This window comes from Acomys russatus, chromosome 4 (assembly GCF_903995435.1).
Source record: "Acomys russatus chromosome 4, mAcoRus1.1, whole genome shotgun sequence".
NCBI classification, from domain to species: domain Eukaryota; kingdom Metazoa; phylum Chordata; class Mammalia; order Rodentia; family Muridae; genus Acomys; species Acomys russatus.
In genome coordinates this window covers 74,996,595-75,023,024 of record NC_067140.1, presented here as the reverse complement: position 1 = coordinate 75,023,024, position 26,430 = coordinate 74,996,595, and the positions used below count along the sequence as shown (strand labels likewise).

Here is a 26,430-nt window from a genome sequence, read left to right as displayed (position 1 = left end):
CTGCAGAAGATGGAGAGGAAGGATTGAAGGAGCCAGAAGAGTCAAGGACATCACAAGAAACCCTACAGAATCAACTAACCTGGGCCCACAGGGGCTCATAGAGACTGAACTGCCAAGGAGGAGCCATGAATGGGATGGACCTCGGCCCTCTGCACACATGTACCAGTTGTGCAGTTTGGTCTTCATGTGGAGCTCCTAAAGTGGGAACAAGGGATGCCTCTGACTACATTGCCTGCCTAAGGACCCCTTCCCCCTAACTGGGCTGCCTTGTCTAGCCTCGATAGAAGAAGATGCACCTAATATCCAACTTGATATGCCAAGGCTAGTTGATATCCATGGGAGGCCTCTCTCTTTCTTCAGGGAAAGGGAGAAGGGGTGGATGGGGCAGGGAGGTGAGGTGACAGGGAAGGACTGAGAAGAGAGGAGAGGGAGGAAGCTGCTATTGGTTTGTAAAGTAAATAAATAACCAATAAAAATAAAGCAAATAATATGGTTTAATGAGGTCATAGGCCCCCCTTTGGCGTTGTTGTTCTAATGTTTGAGAAGATGTTGAGTCAAGCGTTTTTAGGAATAAATATTAAAGTAGGCAGCTGAACATCACACATGTTGCATCAGAGTCCCCACTGAGTCACTGATGCCAATGGCTTGGGAAAGCTGGGGAAAGGGCCAGAGAATGAATTAACTCACTTTCCATATAGAAGGAAGCCTGGTCTAAGATTCAGAAGAATATAATGTGGAATTGATATCCTAAATAATGTAAAAATGTGAGGCAAAGGTAAATGATTTTTTAAGAGAGCCACAGAAGCCTTGTTCTTTGATATTTAGTATAAAATCCTTAATTCCATCCTGAGAAAATTTAAGGTAGAATTCAAACATTGTCTTTTTAAACATAGACTTTTGAAAATTTACTAACACTCAAAACTATTTTTTGAGCAAGTGTAATAACCCAAATTATAGTGTGTGGGCGCATGTGTGTGTATGTACGTGTATGTTTGTGTACATGCACGTGCATATGTATGTATGTATGTATGTGTGTTTTACGAACAATGGTTACTAGAGCAGAATTCAACATGGCAATGAAAGGGGTGTGCTAACATTCCATTCCATTTCATTAGAGGACTTGGCATTTTATTCAAGTGTTTACAACTGTGTGTTAAGGCATCTCCAATATGTATCATCTTATCATATTATGTTAACATTTCAAAGAATGGATGGGACTATAAACTGGAGAGTGTTTTGCACGTGCAAACACTTACAAGATAGCATATTTATTGAGTAGTTGCCTCTTGGGGCCTGGTACGACCCTGGGAACTTGCACGTGTTAATGCATTTATTTCTTAGAGCAGCCCATTGCCGGCACTGCTAGCATCCCCACTGTCCAAACGAGGAAGCTGAAGGACAAAGAGAATCAAGCTATTTGATTAAGGTTATAGACCTACCAATGTGGAACTGGATTCAAGCACAAAAGAGTAAATGAAATCTCCAAGCTCTACCTCTGATTGACAGCTCTAGGGCATCAGGGCTGAAGAATATGGTGATGCATATGTGGCATTAATAGTTAGAAGGTCCTGTTGTTACAGTTTGCCAGGTGTAGACTATTATCTAACCTTTCCAAACATTGGCTACTTATATGTGAAACCTGAGTGTCTATTGTGAGGATTAATGATATTTTTTAAAAGAGCAAAAGTAAATCTTAAAGCAAAGGTAAATTTTAAGTTCACTTTAAAAGTAAATCTGTATGTCTATAACAATCCTTAAATACAGTTATAATTAATTTAAATCACTATAAATAAATTAATTTAATTAATAAATAGATATTAATTAGTTCCTATTAATTAAGATCTGTATGTCTATAAGAATCCTTAACTCCAATTGTAATTAATTTCTAAAGCAGAAATCGAAGTGCTTTTGTGTAATTTTTATTTTCAGAAGGAAAAGGAAATGTATTTACTTCTGTCAGATGCAATTTTACAGTACTGATTTTGAATGGTTTTTTAAAATTAGCATTTAAGGTAATGAGTTTTATTATAGCATTTTCTTTTTTTATTATTTTTTATTTTTTACATATACATTTATATTATTACACATATATACAATAAACTTTTTAGAGCAAGAAGAACCATGAAACAATCAGGAATTGTATAAATGTTACATTCATAGTGTTTTGACTATTTGTATTTGGCAGCCTTGAAGAAAACATCTTTCCTATCTTGATGAGTCTAAAAATCTGAATGTAAATGAATATCTGTCATATCTTATTATTTCAACTTAAAACATCTTTCTAGACCTAAAAACATCTTGACCCCTAAACCACTAAGCTTAATTGTAAAACTAAACTATCTGGTCTTCAACCCCATCAGAGACTTGAGAAGGAATAAAATTAATTACCTGCGTAGACAAGGATTGCAAGTAAGCAGTTTCCCAACAGAGACAGTTTGCTGCCTGAATAGTCACTCAACACTCTCTATAATGTTGGAGCATCTCTTCAGCCTTCTGGCCCAGCATATCTGACAGATACATTTGTGAGGCAGGAACTATTGAGGCCTTGCTTACCCTGTCTTGGCCATTGACTCTGCCAGCATCCAAGCTTGCCCATTTTTAGGCAGAATTCTGTCTGTGGTAGAACCGAGATTTTGCCCAGTGGCTTGTTTGCCATATTTTCATATATACTTCACAATTATTTCCTCTCCTTGCTCTCCTCCTGTTCTACCTTGTTATCTTCTTTGCATTCAAGTGTAAATGAAAGCCATTTCACTTCCGTTCTTCTTTCCCTTCCTCAGGAGTATCTCATGTACGTGATTATGATTATTTTCCCCATCTGAGGATCTCATTTCACTGTTTCATGCTCCTCCTTCTAGTTTTATGATATCAGTTGTGAAACTGAGTTTTTTTGCTTGTTTGTTTGTTTGTTTGTTTTAAAAAAGGATCTCTCCGGGGCTTCACAGGAAAGACCTTGCACTGAATATCAAAAGGCCAGGACTCTTGGTTGTGACAGCTTGAAAGAGGTACAGGGATAAAGATAGAGCAGATAGAGCAGAGATTGAAGGAATGTCCAACCAATGCCTGGACCAACCCAAGACCTACCCCATGGGGGAGAGCCAATCTCTGACATTATTAACAATATTCTGCTATGCTTACAGACAGAAGCCCAGTACGGGTGTCCTCTGAGAGACTCCACCCAGCAGCAGTTTGAAACAGATGCTGAGACTCACAGGCAAACATTGGGAGATATTTAGGGAGTCTCGTGGAAAAGTGGGGGGAAGGAGGAAAGGACCTGGAGGTAACAGCAGTTCTACAAAAGACCAACATAGCCAACTAGCCAGGGCCCAGAGGGGCTTTCTGAGACTGAAGCACCAACCAAGAACCATGAATGATCTGGACCTAGGTCCTCCACATAGATGTAGCCCATGGGGAACACAGGCTTCATGTGTGTTCTTTAGTAAGGGCAGTGGGGGCTTTCTCTGACATGGACTCTTGCCAGCTTTTTGGTCCCTTCCCCCTGGCAGTACTTCCTTGCCAGGCCACAGTGAAAGAGGAAGCATTTAGTCTTGATGTGACTTGAGGAGCTGGGGTGGATGGGAAAGGCGGCTTCCCTTTTCTAAGGAATAGGGGAGGGGGACAGGGAAATGGGAGAGGTGTGACTGGGAGATGAGGAGGGAGGGGGACATGACCAACATGTAAAGTGAATAAATAAATAAACTTAAAAAAAAAAAAGAGAGAGAGAGAGAGAAGTGGCAGCCTAGATAAATGGCTGTTCCTCATTTTTAGCAAGAAAAAGAATGGATGGAATTGTGAGGTTTTCTAACCTTAGAATGCCTATCATTAAGTGGATTGTTTTAAAGACAAAACTAAAAGTAGCTCTTGGTTCCACTAGGACTATGACTCTTCAGCAGGGTTGTTTTTCTAGTTGAAAGCTGACAGGTGAGCCCTTCCTGTACTTAACCAGATGCTAATCTGTATTTTGATTCTCATGTTAGAGATTAAATATTTCTATGTTAAGAAAAGTGTTCACCCCTCTGTCCCAGTTTCCTGGTAAGTGAAGGCTTTCATGGGACATGCCCCTTTGGACAGAAGGGAGGACATCCTATTGGGACTCTAGACGAGAGAAGCATGGGAGAATAGCAAAGTAGAAAGATCCAGAGGGTCCTAGAAACCTACAAGTAGAACATTATGATAGGCAGATTTGGGCCCAGGGGTCCCGCTCAAACTAAGGCACCAGCCAAGGACAATACAGGAGGTAAACTTTAAACCCCTACCCAGATCTAGCCAATGGTCAGAATATTCTCCACAGTTGAGTGGAGAGTGGATTATGATTTTCTCACTCTGGTGCCTCACATTTGACCATGTCCCCTGGAGGGGGAGACCAGGTGGCAATCAGAGGAAGAACAACAGGTTACCAAGAAGAGACTTGATACCCTATGAGCAGATACAGGGGGAGGAAATCCCCCTCAGGAACAGTCATAGGGGAGGGGAATAATGGGAAAATGGGAGGGAGGGAAGAATGGGAGGATACAAGGGATGGGATAACCATTGAGATGTAACAAGAATAAATTAATTAAAAAAAAATAGCAACAGGGATGGTTTAATATACGGAAATCCATCAATGTAATCCACCATATAAACAAACTGAAAATAAAAAACCACATGATCATCTCCTTGGATGCAGAGAAAGCATTTGATAAAATTCAACACCCATTCATGTTTAAAGTTTTAGAGAGATCGGGGATACAAGGCACTTTCCTCAACATAATAAAGGCTATATACAGCAAGCCAATAGCCAAAATCAAAGTAAATGATGAGATACTCAAGGAAATTCCTCTCAAATCGGGAACAAGGCAAGGCTGCCCACTCTCTCCATATCTCTTCAATATAGTACTCGAAGTTCTAGCCAGAGCAATAAGACAACAAAAGGAGATCAAGGGTATCCAAATGGGAAAGGAGGAAGTCAAATTATCCCTCTTTGCAGATGATATGATAGTGTACATAAGTGACCCTCAAAACTCCACCAGAGAACTCCTAAAGCTGATAAACACCTTCAGCAAATTGGCTGGATACAAAATTAACTCAAAAAAGTCTGTAGCCTTCCTATACACAAATGACAAGCTTGCAGAGGAAGAAATTAGGAAAACCACACCCTTCACATTAGCCACAAGCAATATAAAATATCTAGGAGTTACCCTAACTAAGCAAGTGAAGGACTTGTATGAAAAAAATTTCAAAACTCTGAAGAAAGAGATTGAAGATGACCTGAGAAGATGGCGTGATCTTCCTTGCTCATGGATCGGGAGAATTAACATAGTAAAAATGGCCATCCTACCAAAAGCAATCTACAGATTCAATGCAATCCCTATCAAAATAACTACACAATTTTTTAAAGACATTGAAAGTTCAATTCTGAACTTCATATGGAAAAACAAAAAACCCAGAATAGCTAAAACAATCTTGTACAATAAAAGATGCTCCGGAGGAATCTCCATACCTGATCTCAAACTGTACTATAAAGCAATAGTACTTAAAACAGCATGGTACTGGCACAGCAACAGGCTGGTTGATCAGTGGAATCAAATCGAAGACCCAGATATGAATACACACACATATGGTCACTTGATTTTTGACAAAGAAGCCAAATCCATTCAATGGAAAAAGGATAGCATCTTCAACAAATGGTGCTGGTCTAACTGGAGGTCTATGTGTAAAAAAATGAAACTGGACCCATATTTGTCACCTTGCACAAAACTCAAATCCAAGTGGATTAAAGACCTCAACATAAAACCAGAGACACTAAGCCACTTAGAGGAAAAAGTGGGAAAGAGCCTGGAACATATTGGCACAGGAGACAACTTCCTGAACAGAACACCAACGGCCCAGGCCTTAATGTCAACCATTAATAAATGGGACCTCATGAGGCTGAGAAGCTTCTGTAAGGCAGGAGACACTGTCAAGAGAACAAAGCGACAGCCTACAGACTGGGAAAAAATCTTCACCAACCCTACATCTGACAAAGGTCTAATATCCAAAATATATAAAGAACTCAAGAAATTAAACACCACCAAACCGAATAACCCAATTGAGAAATGGGGCTTGGAACTAAACAGAGAATTTTCAACAGAGGAGTATCAAATGGCTGAGAAACACTTAAAGAAATGCTCAACCTCCTTAGTCATCAGGGAAATGCAAATCAAAACAACTCTGAGATTCCATCTTACACCCATCAGAATGGCTAAGATCAAAAATTCAAGCGACACCACATGCTGGCGAGGATGTGGGGAGAGAGGAACACTCCTTCATTGCTGGTGGGAATGCAAACTAGTACAGCCACTTTGGAAATCTATCTGGTGCTATCTCAGAAAAAATGGGAATAGGGCTTCCTCAAGACCCAGCTATTCCACTCCTTGGAATATACCCAGAAGATGCTCCAGCACACAACAAGAAACTTTGCTCAACCATGTTCATAGCAGCCTTATTAATAATAGCCAAAACATGGAAACAGCCTACGTGTCCCTCACTAGAAGAGTGGATAAAGAAACTGTGGTACATATACACTATGGAATACTACTCAGCTATTAAAAACAAGGAATTCCCGAAATTTGTGGATAAATGGATTGAGCTAGAAATGATCATAATGAGTGAGTTAACCCAGAAGCAGAAAGAATCAAATGGTATATACTCACTTATATCTGCATACTAGCCCAAGGGGCATGTCCCACAAAAGCCTTCACTTACCAGGAAACTGGGACAGAGGGGAAGGCATCCTATTGGGACTCTAAATGAGAGACGCATGGGAGAACAGCAAAATAAAAGGATCCAGAGTGTCCTAGAAATCTACAAGTAGAACAATATGATAGGCAGATTTGGGCCCAGGGGTCCCGCTCAAACTAAGGCACCAGCCAAGGACAATACAGGAGGTAAACTTTAAACCCCTTCCCAGATCTAGCCAATGGTCAGAATATTCTCCACAGTTGAGTGGAGAGTGTGATACGACTTTCTCACGTACTCTGGTACCTCACATTTGACCATGTCCCCTGGAGGGGGAGACCTGGTGGCACTCAGAGGAAGGACAGCAAGTAGCCAAGAAGAGACTTGATACCCTATGAGAATATATAGGGGGACGTAATCCCCTCAGGAACAGTCATAGGGGAGGGGAATAATGGGAAAATGGGGGGGGGGAGGAATGGGAGGATACAAGGGATGGGATAAACATTGAGATGTAACAAGAATAAATTAATAAAAAAAATAGCAAAAAAAAAAAAAAAAAAAAAAAAAGAAAGAAAGAAAGAAAGAAAAGTGTTCAAAGTCGAATGGGATGAGGAAAATCTATCCAGTAAAATTAATTAGAAGACAGTGTAGGTCAAAATCCACTGAAAGAAATAAGTTATGTTTGTATATTTTACTGTAAATTTTACCTCAAATAAAAAGAAGTATGGGCAAATGTTAAAGCCCCGTTAGGGATATGCATGGTGGGTGACTTAGGGACAAAGTGTCATGGCTCTACAGCTCCATGAGCAGAGGTAGACATAAATGAGTAGACATACAACAGAATATAGAAATATCAGCGTGGGATGTAAGTGACAGATACCTGAGCTTTTCTTGTAGAAGTAAAATAAATTTGCAAGTTCGCAAATATTTATAATAAAATGTTATATTAAAAGGCTTTTTGTCTAGTGCCAAAAAATTTAGACAAAGGGACCAGCCTATATGAGTAACTAGATATTTAAACAGGTAACTTAACCAGGTTAAGACTCTATTTATTCATCTATAAAATGGGCAGAAAAATGTAACCACATGTGGTTATTTGAGGACTGAACACGTTAGTGTTTGTAAAGCTCTTAACTATGGAGCAATGTAAAAGCTTATTAGTTAAACTTTTAGAAAGTTATTTTGTGTATGAGGTAATTGACAGGAAAACGGATTGAACTACCTTTTCTTAGATATCAGATTCTGAGGAATGCAGAATTTATTAGCATCCGATGACAAGCCCAGATTTCTGAGGGATTAGTTAGCTTCTTTCTATTCAGGCATATTTTCTTTTCTTTTAAGAGGCAGGGAGAATCAAACTAACACGAATGTAAAAAGGGTAAAAAGAAATAAGAAAAGTCATGAATGATGCCTAGGTTTTTGGTCTGAGCCACAAGAAGGACAGAGTTGTTGTTTCCTGAGAAGAGATGGGCCATATGCAGAGCATGTTTGAGCAATGGAAAGAGGAGTAGCAGAAACTCAGTTGTTTATGTTATGTTTAAGAACCTTTTGAATATCCAAGGTCAGAGATTAAGTAGGAAATCAAGTGTGTGTGTGTGTGTATGTGTGTGTGTGTGTGTTTGTGTGTGTGTACACGTAATAGCTGTTTGTAAATACCTTCTGCAGGTATAGTGAGGAGACAAGGTCAGATCATCATGAAAGATACATAGCACTGTGAGAGCCAATGCCATTGGAAAAGAAAAGATACAAGAGTTGAACCTTAGGTTGCCATTGTTTGTAGGCCAAACACATGAGCAAGGAACATGAACATAAGCCTGAAAGGAATACTTATTGATAAAGGAGGAAAATCAAGACTGTCACACCCTAAAAACCAAGAGAAGGATGTCTTAAGTATATCATTGCTTTTCATTGCTTATTGCAAACCTGAAGTTGAGTAATTTACAAAGAGGTTTATTTAACGGACATGCTTGGAGACTGAGTCTCCAAACAGTAGAGTGTTGTTCCTAGCAAGGATGTCATTGACTGTACTGCCTTGTGACAAAGGGCAAGAGATCACATATAGACAAAGAGGCAGAGTGACTCAGGGAGTGGATTCACACTTGTACTCCATCTCATGAGAATTAACTCAGGGCCCCACAAGAATTACTTTTGTTATCTCCAATGGCAGTCTCTAGTCACCTAATGACCTTTCTTTAAGCTTAGCTCTTGAAAGTCCTATTACCTCAGTGCTACCATACTCAGTACCAAGTTTTAACCTGTGGACTCTTGGAGGAAACGGTCACTATTCAGACAATAGAAAGGGAGAGTGAATATTCGTGACTAATACTGCTGGTAAGCTGGACAATGTAAAGATTGGGAAGTTTCCATTGGATAAAGTAATTCAGAGCTTATGTCTAGAATTACTGAGCTCCTACTATATACATTGTTGAGTACTCTCCTACAATGGAGGGAAAAGGTTTGGTGGCTAAGTTTAATAGATATTATTGAGGTCTCCATAGATAGTAAAAAGAAATGAATTTACTTAGTGCATCTCACTAGATGCACTCTCTGGAGACAGTTGCAATAGTTCTTGTAGCTTCTGTGTTCCAGCACCAGATGTTAGTACCACAACCCAAGAAGGTGAAGATGGACATATCATTTATCGTCTTACCAGGTTTAATAATTTATGCAAATGGTTTTGATTTTGTGCGGAAGATATTTGAGTTGATATATTTGGATCTTGCAGCCAGATACGAATCTAGTTTAAACACACAATTCTTTCTACCAAGCAAAGCAAAATAGAACAAAATAAGATACATGTTTGTTTACAGCCTGGGGAAATGCATCATGGCCGAAACTCGAGAGCAATGAATGATGAAAACAAACACCTCAAAATTTAAGTGTAGGTACAGAAAATGGTTATGAAAGAATGACTTCTCTATGCATTTCAAACCAACAGAATACCCATATGTAAGTTCCTATTGCTGAGTCATAAAGCACCACCACACTTAAAGCAAGCATCATTTGGAAATATGTCATTTGGCAGAGCTCAGATGGGACACAAGAATCAATTGGAACAGACAGGCCCCAAAGGAGAGTGGGACCACCATGAAGGTAGCTCAGTTGTATGGTGGGCAAGTTGGTAAGACTTCTCAGCTAAGAACACACTGCAGACACTTTCTTCTTTCTACTTGGGCTTCACCTTATCTACATGGGTTCCTGCCCCAAAACTCCAAGTTCCAAGAGTAACTGTTCTATTAAGACTGGGTTCAGAGGATGTGGGGAGAGAGGAACACTCCTTCATTGCTGGTGGGAATGCAAACTAGTACAGCCACTTTGGAAATCTATCTGGTGCTATCTCAGAAAAATGGGAATAGGGCTTCCTCAAGACCCAGCTATTCCACTCCTTGGAATATACCCAGAAGATGCTCCAGCACACAACAAGAAAATTTGCTCAACCATGTTCATAGCAGTCTTATTCATAATAGCCAGAACATGGAAACAGCCTAAGTGTCCCTCACTAGAAGAGTGGATAAAGAAACTGTGGTACATATACACTATGGAATACTACTCAGCTATTAAAAACAAGGAATTCCCGAAATTTGTGGATAAATGGATTGAGCTAGAAATGATCATAATGAGTGAGTTAACCCAGAAGCAGAAAGAATCAAATGGTATATACTCACTTATATCTGCATACTAGCCCAAGGGGCATGTCCCACAAAAGCCTTCACTTACCAGGAAACTGGGACAGAGGGGAAGGCCTCCTATTGGGACTCTAAATGAGAGACGCATGGGAGAACAGCAAAATAAAAGGATCCAGAGTGTCCTAGAAATCTACAAGTAGAACATTATGATAGGCAGATTTGGGCCCAGGGGTCCCACTCAAACTAAGGCACCAGCCAAGGACAATACAGGAGGTAAACTTTAAACCCCTACCCAGATCTAGCCAACGGTCAGAACATTCTCCACAGTTGAGTGGAGAGTGTGATACGACTTTCTCACGTACTCTGGTGCCTCACATTTGACCATGTCCCCTGGAGGGGGAGACCTGGTGGCACTCAGAGGAAGGACAGCAAGTAGCCAAGAAGAGACTTGATACCCTATGAGAATATACAGGGGGAGGTAATCCCCCTCAGGAACAGTCATAGGGGAGGGGAATAATGGGAAAATGGGGGGGGGGGGGAGGAATGGGAGGATACAAGGGATGGGATAAACATTGAGATGTAACAAGAATAAATTAAAAAAAAAAAAAAAAAAAGACTGGGTTCATGCTTTAAGGCTTCTCGAGCTGAGTCTCAGAATTCCCAGGATGCTCTTTGTCATATCGTATTAGCTCTGTAAACCATTAGGTCAAGTCTAAATTCAATGCGAATGAGAAATGTCATAAAGAATTTATACTCACCGTTCATTTATTTTGTCACCCATCGTTTACTGATACCAATCTTTTCAGAAAATATTGCATACACTGAGCCGTGTATCCAGGGAAGCTATGCTGCCTGCAGCAAACTTCTGAAAGGGGCAGGCATTCTAAAGTACCAGGCAACTTAACCTCTAGGGCTCCCTATGTGCTTATCTCTGGGTCCATATGACTCAAGGTCACAAAGGTATCCATGTTCTTTAACTCAAAATAGTTTAGAATGAAGCACGGAGGGAAATAGTTTACTGCAGTGGTGTTGTCTGTGGTTGGGCAGTGCTGTATATACAAAGCTTTAATATGTGAGTTTAGAATTATTTGTGAAAATGACCTCACATTTTTATTAAGAACCAAATAACAAGGAAAAAACAACCCATAACACCCGCAATCCATACGTATACGGTCCTTTAATGTTAAGTGCCATGGGCCCCTTCATAGTGGTAGCAGTACATCTCATTCCTAACACTGTTTTGTGTGTTTAGAGAAGAGATGTGAATTAGGGAACAAAGCCTTGTGATCAGGGATTAGGCAAACCTAACTTCCAAAACTTTGTTTTGGTTACTATAAGCTGGTGACCTTGCTTAAACTTTTTGTTTCCTCACTGCTGAAGCAAGTCAAATAGCACTGTAGTGAGATGGTGGATGTAAGACACTTAAAATGCCCAGTACTTTGAAAGAGCTCAATACGTGTTAGAGAAAATTATAATAATAATAGCTATTATTTTTTTGGTTACCATCGACACTTTCAGTTACAGAATTGTGTGCAGTAGGAAGGACAGCAGGGTGTTCTTGGAGTCTGTGCTTACAATGAGAGCCCAAACCCTTTCAGGTGAATGGCCTTATGGCACAGTTTCTTTCTAGCTCTTATGGCCTTGAAAAATGACATTTTCTGAGCACCTCAGTTCCCTTATCTATAGAAAATGGAAATAAATATCATTTAGCAGTATTGTTCTAAGAATCAAGTGAGGCAAATTATCTTAAATGACTGACATCAAGAACTGACTGACAATTGTATTTATGAGCTTTACCATTGGTGCTGTATTGATCTGAATAACTAGATTCTTCAAACTATGTTCCATCCTGATTTTGCACGTTGTAGATACAAGAGAGAAAGTAGATCTTTATTTCTTTGTGATTCTATGATAATTCCTCCTCGAGTGCCCTCTCACCTACTTTATTTATATGTATTTTCCCATTTTTATTTCTGGATTTAGACTTTTTCAATGTTGAGTTCTAAAATGTCTATATAGATTGATTATTTTTATTTTATGCTGTGAACTTAAAATATTTTCCTGGCCCATAATATGCCTTTTTGACATTTTATGGGATTGTTTTTTTAATTTTTGTTTTGTCAATCAGAAAGAAATATTTGATTTTTATGAGAATAAATTTTTAACCTCTTCTTCTGTTGATCTTTTTTATGCTATAATGATAATGAATTTATGTAAATCTATTTTTTAAATCTATATTTTTCATTATTTTTATGTAAAGATTTATAATCACCTCTAATATCCACTGTATATTCATTTGTTAATATAAAAGGCTCTAGTTATTTCATGTTAACATAATGCTTATTGTCCTTCATTATTGTCTCTTCAAATAACTTATTTAATTTCCCTTGTTAATTTTCTATATACTTTTAAAGTTATTTGACTATCTTAAGAGATGGGCTACTCCCATGAAATCTATAAGCCATGATAGAACAGAATTGGCAAATTTTCATCTTATTATTTCTGTCAATATTTTATGCATTTATTCTTTTTTAATTTTTTATTTCTTTAATTTTTAAATTTTTACTTTGTTCACTTTACATGTCCATTGTAGCCCCTTCTCTCACGCCCTCCAGATCCTACCTTCCCTTCCTCATACCCTCTCTCTCCTTCCCCTAGACCTCAGAAAGGGGAGCCCTCCGCCCCTAACATCTGACCTCAGCCTATCAAGTCTCATCTGGACTGCCTGCATCCTCTTCAGGCCACCCTGCCATGGGGAAGTGATAAACGTGGGGGGCCAGAGTCCATGACAGAAGCAGTCTCTACTCCTCATATTATGGGACCCACAAGGAGACTGAGCAGCGGGTCTAGGTCCATACCATGCATGGTCCTTGGTTGGTGCATCAGTCTCTGCAGCATCCCCAGCTCCACCTGGATTTGTTGGCTCCCTTGGTCTTCTTGTGGAGCTTTTGACTTCTCTAAGTCTTTCTTGTCCCTCAGCTCTTCTTGTGCTCCACGTGGAGTTTGACTTTGAGTCTCAGCATCTGCTTGGATCCGCTGCTGTGTGGAGTCTTTCAAAGTACCTCTATGGTAGGCTCCCTTTCTGTTCCTTATCTTCAATTTCTTCTGGTGTCTATTCTATGTGTTGTTCTCAATGAGAATTAAACCTTCTTTCTAGGGTCCTCCTTGTTATTTAGTTTCTTTAGGTCTGTGCATTGTAGTGTGGTTATCCTGTATTATTTGGCTAATGTATTTATTTTTATTCTAGATTTATTTCATGCCTTGCAACAGTATCTTATCACCACCTCTAAATTATTCTTTTTTTAAAATTAAAAATCTATTCACATGCCCTTTTTTATTTTGGTGCTGTTTTAAAAGGCCTTTTCTCTTCAATTAGACATATTTTAAAGATTTATTTATTTTTATTTTACGTGTATGAAAGTTTTGCTTTTATGTGTGCTTAAGTGTACAGCACATAAGCATGGTGCCTGTGGAGACCAGAAGAAGGTGCCAAACCTCTGGAAATTTATTATGGGGTACTGTGCACTACCTTACTGGTACTGAGACTTGAACCCTGGTCCTCTGAAAGAACCACAAATGCTCTATAACCATCCCTTCATTTATATTTAGTTTGAATTGTTCAATATCCTTTATGATGCTGTGTTATGTTTTATTTTATTTTTTTGAGGAAACAATGATATAGGACATTTATTTTCACTTGACAATAATTTATAAATATTTTAACATCATGTACACATTGAAACAATTTAATTAACATAAAAACAATTAACATTTTTTTTTCCTTTAAAGAAAAAGGTTAGTTTTAAAGAGACAACAAGGTTCTTTCACAATAAAATTTGGTCAATTGATGTTGGAATGACCCACAGATATTGTGTTTTCTGGCTATGAAAAAGTGTGTTCTTAATTGTTACAGAAGCTGGAAATGCCTGGCTAGCAGGATATGTAAATTTAACTTCCTCAGCAGCCTCTAAAAGTAAGGCAAGATGCGCTAGATCGTCAAAGACCACCAGGAGTCCAAAGCCATATACAAAAGCAAGGGGTCTTTATTTAAACTTGAGCCCAAGGGCTCGAGAACCTCACTGAAGCAGCAGGTTAGTAAGAGGGCCCTGAACTGCCATTAGGCAGGGTTTTTTAAAATCATGGTTATGACAGTGTGGGAGTTTCCAGTTTGGCAGTTACAGGTTTGGTTGACATTTAGCAAGGTTGGGTTGGTGCTAAGGGATTGGTCAAGTCTGATCTCCAAATGCTAAACATCTGGAGACTTTAGGTACTTTCCTGCTGTCCCCTGATTGACGCAGGCCTAGGGTGGTCCTTTTCCTGCAACAGTTTGCGGTTTTTACAGTAACTGGGGTGACCCTGAGGACAGGCCTAAGATGAAGTCTAGCAATCAGATGGAGCTACAGTGGCTGGGATTCCACAGTTACTGTTATGAGCCATAATATAAATAGCTGATATGCAAGATATGTGATATATAACCCCCAAAGGGGTCCCAACCCACAAATTGAGAACCTTTGCTTTAGAAAAATGTCTAAAACATTATTGATGCTTTATAATTCTGTACAGGTGACTTTTTGTAGGGAAATTTATTGCAATGGGCATCCTGCTTGAAGCAGGAAATGAGAACCATGTGAAGAAACTTGAGTACCAGTTCTCACTTACACTTTTGGCCTAGGATCCCAGCTCCCTTCTGACTCTGACTCTGTATCTCCCTCAACCTCGAAGCCCTGCCCATACTTCCTGCCCCAGTTCTTTATTATGCAAATGCCATACTCCTTACTCAACCAGTAGGCTGGAGAAGGTCTCTGTCCACAGCGCAGTGCCTTATTATTAAAGGCTGCTGTGTTATGTTTTAAATTTTGATCTTTTCATATTATCTATTTCTTCTGCTTGAGTGCAAAGGTAAAAATCCATGAAAATTATTTTGAATTTGATATGTTCTCTTCTTTACTAAATTCAGTGGGTTGGGTTTTGTTTTGCTTTGGTTTTTTTTTTTTTTTTTTTTTTTTTTTTTTTTTTTTTCTGTTGTTGTTTTTACATTGCTTAATAGCATAATCTAGTTTTCTGTGGTTTAGCCTATGACTATGTAAACTATGGTCTACATATCACAGTGGATATGTACTTTTTCCTAAGATAGTGGTAGCAGTTCCTCTGATTCCTTCAATACCTTTTAAACAAAGAATGGACTTAATCAGGGGTGAAAGCCTGTTTCAGTTCATCCCTAGGACATATGGGGCTTTAAAAGAAAGGAAATGAAATTGGATTAAGGATTAGAAAAGCTCTAGAAGGAAACTAGATAACTGACAAAAGGGAAAAGTGCTGGCTCCTGGTTGGTAGTGAGGTTTGGCTACTGAGCCCACATGTTGGGACCAGAGAGTTCACATCAAGCTACCCTGGGAGAAAATGAAGGACATTCCCAAGAAACTGCCCAAAAGTGTTACTTTTTGTTACTCTGCTGGGAAATCTTTTGCCAAGAGATTCTTACAGAGTAACCAGTGCGCACAAGAGGTAACTGTATTTCTGTGTGAGTGCAAGGAAGCAGGAAAAGAAAAGTTAAACAGATCATCATTGAAGCTGGTAGAGTTTGAGGGACTGTCCCGCAGAACCTTAGTCCCAGCCAAACATTAGAAAGATCAGTGATCTCAGGCACTTAAAAGCTCTCACAGATGGCTTTTGCCAATAGGCAGGTGGTTGGTCAAGACATAGCTTGTTAAGGGGCACATAGGGTAAAACTTCTGCATGAGGATCATAGTATTAAACACAACTGTATTCATCCTTTGGGTGGAGAAAATAAGTTCTTGTTTGCTTCATTCTGTAATGATCTCACTAGAGATTATTTTCCAGTAAATATTTATTAAGACATAACTTAGGCTCTCGGTAGAAGCCAATTTCAACTTAGAAACATCTAAATGTATCTTAGCTAACAAGATCTGGATGGCTTGTCAGAAAGAGCTATCAAGAAAGTCAATAGCAGTGACACTCTCAGATATTTCTAAAGAAGCTTACATGACAGAGGGTGTTGTAGTCTTGAATAGTTACACTTATGGACCTCTGTGGTCCTTCCCTTACATACCAATTGCTGTCCTGTCTGTTTACTCTTTCAATTTCAAACACTAGAATATAGTTATGTGTAGGCTTCACCTTTTCCAAACCAACTTTATTTGGGGTTCTTTAAAGCTTTTACCTCCCTTCCAGCCCAGCTACCCTAGATAGGAGATAAAGGAGGTTAACTGGATCAGGAGACTAGACCTTGTCGAATTCCATTCCTGGGAGCGATTCCCTTTGTGCAGTCAGCAGGATTTCAACAGACTAGCAATTCCACCAAGGTTACTGCTGGAACCTGCCACATCAGTTGGAGCCCTGAGCTGGAGCAGTTCTCTCTAGGATCGATGAACAGCCCAACAATACCAAGTCCCCAAAAGCCCCAGCCTCCTGTTTTGGGCATATGTATGTATGTAAGTATGTACGTACGTATGTATGTATGTATGTATGTATGTATGTATGTATGTATGTATCTATCTATCTATCTATCTATCTATCTATCTATCTATCTATATCTCTTCTCACATCCTCTCAGAGTCTCTAATAGGATGTTTTTCATCTGACAAAAACCAAGCCCCCTACGAAGCAGCTCGACTTCTAAGTGGATAAACATCACCTGTTCTCTCATAAGCCTGTTCTCCATCCCACGCTTGGGATCAAAATGAAAACATGTTTCCATTCACTACAGTTATGAAACCAAGATAAGTAAAGAAAAGAAAATCTTGTTCTGAAGATATCTATGCTCAAATAAGGTATCCAAGAATCAGACTAACCTAGAAGGTAAACAGTGGCCAGAGAAACAGGTACTTCAGGGACAAGAGGCATCTTAGCAGTGATCTGAGTGGATGGCGCACAGTGCCACAAGTTCTCTTATGCCACCTTCCTTCATCCTGCTCCAGCCAGGGATTTCTGGTAGATGCTTCCCAGTCTTTCTTTCTTTCTTTCTTTCTTTCTTTCTTTCTTTCTTTCTTTCTTTCTTTCTGTCTGTCTTTCTTTCATTCATCCTTTCTTTTTTATTTCTCTCTTTCTTTCTTTTTTATTTCTCTTCTTTCTTTTTTGTAAGAGAGGAATCCATTTGGATGACCATACCATTTACTACACTAGCCAGGTTCTTGAGTGCATGCCCCTTGCACCTCTGATCTGGGTGCTTGGTATAACCTGACCTTTCCCCTTGGCAGAGGCTGGCTCCCTAGGATGACTTAACAAAAGAAGAGTTACAGGGAGTTCTACACATAGCTTTCCCAATTCACCTTAGTGAGATTGCCTACCTGTCTACTCAAGATTGTCCTTAAGGCAGATTTGCTCACCTTGTGCCTCAGACCTGGCATGACATATGACATACACAATTGCTTTTGTTCAAGAGCCTCGCAGATTTGAAACATTATTTTGAGTATTTTCTTAAGTTCTTGTTACTAGCCCAACCCCTCAAATATTTTGTAACATCAGGGGCCAAAAATGAAAGGGAAAAGTGTGATATAACTGGAAAGGCTGTTTTAAAGATGCTGTGCTGCTTTCAGTGCTCAGAGCAGCTAAGCCACTTCCTGAAGTGGATCTTAGAAAAGAGTCCTCAGGTGGGGGTGCGGGTGGGCAGGAGGAGTGGGAGAGGGCAGAGTCAAATTTCAAAGAGAGACACCAGACTGTAATCAGGCTATGGGCTGTGACAATGCTCTGTTAAAAACCAAAAAGATCCTTCCAACCAGAGAGGCATTTCATGTGCAACCAGGGACAAGCGTTATCTACCATGTAATCTCAGCAAGTTTTACCATCACGCCTCCTTTTCTTCTGAAGCATCCTGAATGCAGCAGCTTGTTTGGTGAGACAGAGAGTTTGATCTTTCACAATCTCTTACCCCAAAATGCTCAAGAATGAATGAAAAGTGTGCAAAGTCTGTGTTTTAGACAATCGAGGACACTGTGACTTCTCTAGAGAAGTCTAGAGAAGAAAGTCCATTACATCAATTCTAAGCTTCTGGCAGCCACACCTAACAAAAGATTAGCTGAAGTGTAGAGTCAGCACACTATCTCACAAAAGAAACTTTTTTTTTTTTTTTTTTTTTTTTTTTTTTTTTTGAGTAAAGACTGCCTTAAACAGCATTGCAAAGAAATATAGAATTATTTTGGGTGTGCAGATTAAGGATGTAAGAGATCCCTTCTTACCTGGGCTTCTTTTGGGATTCCATTTTTCACGTGGTCAGGGCTCTGCCATTTGCCATTTCGGGTCTTGGAATTCTGTAGAGTCCCATTAATAGTATTACTACCTGTCGCACTGGCCATTGGTGAGAAGTCCTGGGGCCAAGGCAAGTTCTCTTACAGAGGCCTCCTGAAGCTTCAGTTTTTAAGTAGTGACATAAATCACTTTGGGGCAGAGCCCTGAAAGGAATCCTACCAGTCAGGCTTTTCCAGAAGGACAACTTATCTATTGACCAGATCTTTAGCAGTTACCTTTTACTAGTATACTCCCTTGGCTTTGTGGGTTCCATGGCAACAAAGCTGTTGCTGAAACTACAAAGGGAATCTGCCTTGCTAGCTGCTTTTTAAGGCTGAGGAAACGTGAGGACAAAAAATTCCAGGGGCAAGTACCGAGGAGGTACATGGAGAGGCAGAGAGACTTTTAAAGGCACACACAGCACACACGGCACACTCACAGAGTTCAAAGTACTGAAGGGCTAGCTACAAAGTTTTCTCTTTCTTGTATCCTCTCCCCTTTTAATATACTAATTAAAGCTCTTTTCTCATAGTGAACTAAGATTTAAAACAGTCAAGGTTTCTTTGCACCAGAAAATAACATTTACAAGTGACTGGTAGGGACTGAAGAGTCAACAAATTAGTAAGTGTTGTTTAATGGTACAGAATCTTAATTGGAACGAGAGAGAAACTTGTAGTCATGGGTTACTGAACATGGATGAGTATATACATAAGTAAGGCCATTGAGTTGTATAAGTAATGTGATTCCAATGGTCAATATTTTATCATCTGCTATGGTAAATGTTAAAACCACAACAGCCATTTTCATAGCCCATATACAAACATATATACCATACAACATGCAAAACAATGAAATGATGAAAGGTCCCAGGACATCAAAAATTTAGGACAGACAGAAATCTATGAAACAGAACATTCTACTTCTTACCCAGAATGCATCATAGTTTATCATATAGCCTTATAGGAGCTATTCTCTATCAGAACACTTTCTTTCTTGCCAGGAATGCATCATTTTAAATCATATAACTTTAAAGGAATCATTTCCTTTTCTATGTTTCAGTTTTCTGCCTATAAAATGAAACATGCTCTGCAGGACAGTAAGAAATAACATTTGAACTTTTTTGCCACTGACTCTATTGTGAGGATTATAGTGACCATAGGGTCCTAGTCCACAAATAGCTTTGTTTACTTGTTACCTCTTATTTTTTCAATTTGACAACCATTAAACGTCTGTTCCTTCCCACTTTTCATTAAAGGACACTGTGGTCTCTTGTGTGATACCAATAAATTACAACCTGTTGATATTTCTGAGCCGATCATTGTGGTTTTCCTCTTTCAATATCAGAAAATCATATCTGAAATCAAAGGCCTTTGAAGTAGTGTTCTTACTAGGTTATGGTGGTGCACTCTTGCAATCTCACTACTGGGGAGCTAAGAGCATGTTGATTGCTACTTGGGAGCCAGTGTGGCAGTTTGGAGAACACATTGAGTTCCAGGCTAGACTGAGCTACATATCAAGGCCCTCTCTCAACTTCTTTTATGTTTGTGTCTCCTCATCCCATCTCAGTACCCCAATCTGATTCCTCTCCTGAATGTGTGTAAAAGTGAACTTTCTGGTCATGAGAAAAGCCATAGAAATTAAGCCCTCCTTTCTATGTTTGATGCTTTGGAGTTCCTCATAAAGTTCTCTGGCATACTCTGGTAGTAGGCACGTGCCTCTTTTTCAGGTGTCCTGTCCCATATGTGGGAGGAATGAGGCTCTATTGAGAGACTAAGAAGGGTCTGAGTTTAACTGAGTATCAGATGGATAGCAAAAACCTGGGCAATCCACTTTGAGTCTCTGAGTTATCCATTTGACTGTCACTATGTCCTATAAAGCTATAATTTAATACATTTGTCATATTTTTTTGTTAATTTACCATGCCTCTGTCTTTTGATATATAGATATGAGTCACGAATCTATATGAACACGGAGGAGATTGTTCCTTTTCCTGTCCTTACACAGAATCAAGGCATTTTGATACTAGGTACCTAGAAATGGGTCAATAGTACAAGTGAATGAAGAAACAAGCAAAAAATCAAACAAAAACAACAGAAAATGGCATCTTTTGCCAAAGCCTTATAGCACTGAATAAGATAGTTTGTTTCTTTCCGAAATAAAGGGACTCCAGGAAATGGTGATTGTAATGATATTGTGACCATAGTTCTCATGGAAGAGTTCTCCATTTTTCTTATCCCCAGGTGAGTAAGACAAAGTCTGGAGCAAAATCATGATCCTGAATTAATTCTAAATGTATGTTCAGTCTTGTTTGTTTCCACCTCAGAGTTTTTATCGTATCTGCCCCAGCCTCTGTCTTAAGAGCAGAATGAACTTTTTACTGGTTTCTTTCTTCTGAGGCTGTTACAGTGGGTGTTGGGTATTAAATCTTTGCTGGCTTATTTCCTACTAAGGGTTGCACAATAGAGAGATAAAGAAGTAGGAGGAAAGTACTGCTTATTGTTGGCCGGACTGACTGCCTCACAGTTGAAGGATGATGATGTGGAGGCTTTGTGTTGTTTTGACTGAGTTCCATTTTCCTGTACAGAATTGGTAATAGTATTTTAGTCTTGAGCCTTGAGCTGGCCTGTGTTCATGCTGTGAATACCGTGAGGCTCTGCCCACAGCCTCTAAATCTACACTTTGAATGTGTATCAAGATAAAATTAACAACTCACTGAGCAGGTTCTCACTTCTTTCCTATTCTCTTGTACATGTTTTCTATTTTATTTATATTTTTCTTTCCTTCATCTTCATATTTTTGTCTTCATTTTCTTTCTATAAGGAGACAAAAGCTGTATATAAAAAAAAACATTTCAAATGCACATTAAGTTTCTTTCTATTCCCATCTATCAAATTTAAAAAGAGGTGTACTAGAAGGCCTCAGTCTTGAGCCTGCATGTTTGCATGTGGAGCATGTATGTACATGTTTATATGTCTTAATGTGTGAGCAGGTGCATGCGAAGCAGCCAGGTGAGTATCAGGTGTCTTCACTCTTTCCAGCTTAGAGTTTTTTTCTTTGAGATTCTAATTATGTCATTTCTCCTTTGCAATCTCTCCTCCATGCATTCTCACATACCTCTTTCCTTACTCTTTCTTAATTTTTTTTTATCTTATTAGTTCATTCATATTACATCTCATTTGTTATCACATCCTTTGTATCCTCCCATTCCTCCCTCCCTCCTGCTTTCCCCCTACTCCCCTCCCTTATGACTGTGACTCAGGGGGACCTTCTCCGCCTGTATATGCTCATAAGGCATCAAGTCTCTTGGTAGCCTGCTATCCTTCCTCTGAGTGCCACAAGGCATCTCCATCCAGGGGAAGTGGTCAAATATGGGGCACCAGAGTTCACGCGAAAGTCAGTCCCCACTCTCCACTCAACTGTGGAGAATGTCCTGTCCATTGGCTAGATCTGGGTAGAAGTTCAATGTTTACTGCGTGTATTGTCCTTGGCTGGTGCCATAGTTTGAGCAGGACCCCTGGGCCCAGATCTTCTCATCATAATGTTCTTCTTGTAGGTTTCTAGGACCCTCTGGATCCTTCTATTTCCCCATTCTCCCTTACTTCTCTCACCTAGAATCCCAGTAGGATGTCCTCCCCTCCGTCTCACTTTCCTGGTAAGTAAAGACTTTCATGGGACATGCCCCTTGGGTGAGTATATATAATTTGACTCTGTCTGCTTCTGGGTGAACTCACTCATTATGACCATTTTTAGTTCAATCCATTTGTCCGCAAATTTCGTGAATTCCTTGTTTTTAATAGCTGAGTAGTATTCCATAGTGTAAATTCCTTACTCCTTTCCAAATCACTAATTGCCACATGCACATATGTATATGCTTATGCATATGTATTTCTAAATGTAACCTGCTCAGCCTGTACATTGTTGCTCATATGTTTTCAGGGCTGCCCACTTTGTATTGGAATATCAATTGGTGTGCTCTTCCCTAGACGTTGAGTTTTTCTGCTCTTTGTATTCCTTAGTTGGCCACAGTTCTTTGTGCAGGGTTAAGTCCCTGTGAGCTCTCCCTGATCTACCTTGATATATCTGTTGTTGATGTTTCTGGGTGTTTTGTTTTTGCTTGTTTTGTTTTTTTTTTTATAGAGTTTCAATAATCTCCTGTCTTTACCTCCCCAGTGTTGACTTTTTATGTAAGTAACCAGCATCTGAGTACAGCAAGCACTTTGCTGACTGAGCTTCCCCCCCCCCCGCCCGCCCAGCCTTACACTTGAACTTTTGTAAGTGTCACATTGCAATGCATACACATTGCTGCATGCTCACCACCTGCTTAGCTCACCACTGCTCTGTGTTATTTCCAGGAGTTCAGTCAGTAGTGGGTCATAGCTTTGTATCATCTATCTAAGTAAATGCAAAGTTCTGTTAAAGTGAACAGATGCTTCTGGCTTAACAGTAAAAGTAGAGTAAGTATTTTGCAAGGCTTTAGTGTTTTTAACTTAATAAATGTTTTTCAACTTAATCAGTACACTTGATAATGGTTTGAATAGCCAGTGTACATTTTTTTTTTCTGTGTCTTCAGATACAGCAACCAATGAAACTCCCTTAGTTGCCTTCTCTTTAAGATCTAAGACTTAGGAGTGTCTTTATATCCACTATTTAAGATAATTCTCATGTTGAAGATCAAAATAAACATAGCATTGAGTGGTGCACAGTAAAAACGAAGCCAGTCAGTGATAGTCTTATTCTCTCTGGTAGCTTTTTGTTGTGCCCAGATGTCTGCTTCTAGGAAACTCTGTTAATGAGACAGACAGAAGGGAGGATAGCAGAATGCAAACAGACAACAAAGAGATGCTCAGAGGCTTCTCAGTATGTTCTGAGGAAGCTCTTAGATATATGAGACTAGTCAGGAAGAGAGCAAAATAAATGGTTAGAATTGTATAGACTTGAGTCAATGGAAATCTATTGCTTATCTGTCATTCAACTTTTATCTATTTAAAAAATTTTTAATCTACTTGATAGAGTAAGGCTGATATGAAAATTAATGTTTCAACAAGTTATATGACTTTGCAAAGTCATGGGAATAATATGCAATAAAAGTAGTTCACGAACTCAAAAATATCTGGGTCCAAGGTGAGAGATACCAGTGTGTGTGCCATGATATCTCTCCTTCAGATATAGACTTAGCCGGCAAGAAAAGAAATAATAAAGACTGTTAGAGCCTAAATATTTCACTTGTGACAAAACAATGAATAAATACTTTATTTTGCCTTTCTGATACAGCAAAGTCTTGCAGTCCCTTAAGTAGTTAGAATAATTAATGACACCTCAGTGTTGACTAATAAAACTACATAGAACTTAATTTTCCTGAAAAAACCAAGTCTGGAAAAACTGTCATTAGTGTAGATAATTTCATTGCAAGAACAGCCTCAACACCAAGATTTACACACAGTGGCATAGAAATGCCAACTATATGTGAGCAAATATCAAATCTGCATTGTTCAAGAAGTCACTTAAATTATCTGATGGGGAAACAATGTAACCCTATCAACCTATCTGTTATCACTCAGAAATTATAGTGTTTAATCAGCTTAGGTTTAGAGCTCTTAATCAAGATCAAGATAGATTTAGTTTTCATATCTTCAGGTTCTGTGGACTACTGAGATTAGGAAGATTATGCTCACTACATATCCATCTCACAGCTTTGCCCCGAAGTACATGCAACTGCAGGCTTCACCAGCATCTTGCTCAGATCCCATTGGCTTAGTTGGAGGTCCTTGAGAGACAGTTAATTATGTGTCATTTGCTCTCTGTTTCTCTCTGTATCTGGAACAGATTATGTGACCACAAATGCCCTCTGTTATGCCATGTGGGCCATGTGTACTGAGGATTTTACATTCATGGCATCAACTTGTGCTAAAAAGGCACAGGATTCATGAACAAAGTACCCCTTTTCTTTTCTCTGTTCTGACGTGTGTTCCTGTAATAGTCAGCCAGTTGCCCTCAGCAATAGCAATTTTGTGAAATTGTTATCAGCTTGTGCACTTTTCTTGTTTTACTTACCCATTTTTCTTGAACAGCTCCCAAGAAAATCCTTGAGCCCAAATCTTTGTCTCAGACTATGCACATGCACCTGAATTAGAACAAATGTGCTCCAGACATTCTATCAGAGGTGGTGATCCAAGATAGAACTGAGTTTTAAAAAAAAATTTTATTTTATTAATTTATTCATATTACATCTCAGTGGTTATCCCCTCCCTTATATCCTCCCATTCCTCCCTCTCTCCCATTTTTCCCTTACTCCCTATCCCTATGACTGTGACTGAAGGGGACTTCCTCCCCCTGTATATGCTCATAGGGTATCAAGTCTCTTCTTGGTAGCCTGCTATCCTTCCTCTGAGTGCCACCAGGTCTCCCCATCCAGGGGACGTGGACAAATATGAGGCACCAGAGAATGATCAATACTATCTTATCCTGAAGATTAAACAGAGAGGGTTGAGTGGATAATTTTATGCATTCTTTGAATGTACTCTCTGAGAATTTGGAAACAAAAAGTTCTATTGATCTCCCATAAAGCAGAACTGTAAACTGAACATGTACAAAGTCATCATATAGAAACCTACAATTGGAATGAGGCATAGGTCCTGAAACATCTTCTAGAGAAAGTTTTGTATACAGAAAAAAATGAAACAAATTAATTGTTTTTTCATAGTTTTTTCTTTTTATAATAAATTTATAAGTTTTATAAATTTTGTTTTTTTAATAAAAATTCCCACTCATACCTCTCTATTAATCTTCAGGATAAGCTAGTATTGGTCACTTAAAAAATCAGTTTGACCTCGGATCAACACTTCTGATATACTGTCTGCAGTACATTTGTTCTAACTTCGGTTTGTAGACATAGTCTGAGACAAAGATGTGGGCACAAGGATTTCCTTGGGAGTTGTTCAAGAAGAGTGGGTAAGTAAAACAAGGAAAGAAATGGTTTCTGTTCTAGTAGCAAGGCATGGTAGGCAGGAGTGAAATGGTTACTCCTTTCTTCAGGGACAGATGTGTCTGATCTGAATGTCCATGAAGCTCACTGTCCTAGGAACAACACCCCAACAGGATTCTCCTTTCTTCTGGAGACTCCAGGGAGAATCGGATTTCCTGGGTTTTCCACCTTTAAGGGGCCATTCAACTCACTTAGCTACTGCGCCTTCCTCGAGCCTTCGAATGAGCAATGCCACATTTAATTTTTTTTTCTTCAATGACAAACTCTGGTTGATGCTACAAGATAATGTCGAATACTTTGGAAAAGCCTGAAGTGTGTAATTGTGTCAATAATCTATTATGGTCACAGTTTTATCAACAGAGTTAGTTCCCCCTTTAAAAATAAACTGTAGGGGCTGGAGAGTTAGCTCAGAGGTAAGTGCACTGTCTGCTCTTCTAAAGGTCCTGAGTTCAATTCCCAGCAACCACATGTGGAATATACACATCTATAATGAGATCTGATGCCCTCTTCTGGCATGTATTTGTAATAAATAAATCTTAAAATAAAATAAAATAAAAATTAACCACCATTTATAGTGTGCATCATGATGGGTCTTGTAACATACTCATCACTGGAATGGCTTAGAAGGATATTTGACATATGTTGTCTAACCACACTTACTTTCTTTCTGTGTGGGGCAACACTTAAGAGCTAGTCTTTCAGTGATTGGCAAGCATGCTGTACATTGTTTCTAGCTATAGCTTCACATTGGATTGTATCTATCAAACATCCAAATCTAACTACTTTTTTTGTGTCATTTGTTCAACACTTTAAAAAGCCATGTTAAGGTAATATATTCACAAGATCCAGTTTTTGGGATATAGAAAATAAAGGGAACAGCTA

At 39.1% G+C, this 26,430-nt stretch overlaps 1 protein-coding gene across 1 annotated transcript in view; it reads right to left on the bottom strand.

Annotated features, from left to right (window-relative positions):
* Sptlc3 (serine palmitoyltransferase long chain base subunit 3) overlaps positions 1 to 18,634 on the bottom strand; it is a 105,919-nt gene extending 87,285 nt beyond the window's left edge. The window contains exon 1 of the mRNA XM_051144928.1: positions 18,518 to 18,634. Within this exon, the coding sequence (XP_051000885.1) occupies positions 18,518 to 18,634 (117 nt within the window). The remainder of the gene's footprint in view (positions 1 to 18,517) is intronic.
* Between the last annotated feature and the right edge of the window lie 7,796 nt (positions 18,635 to 26,430).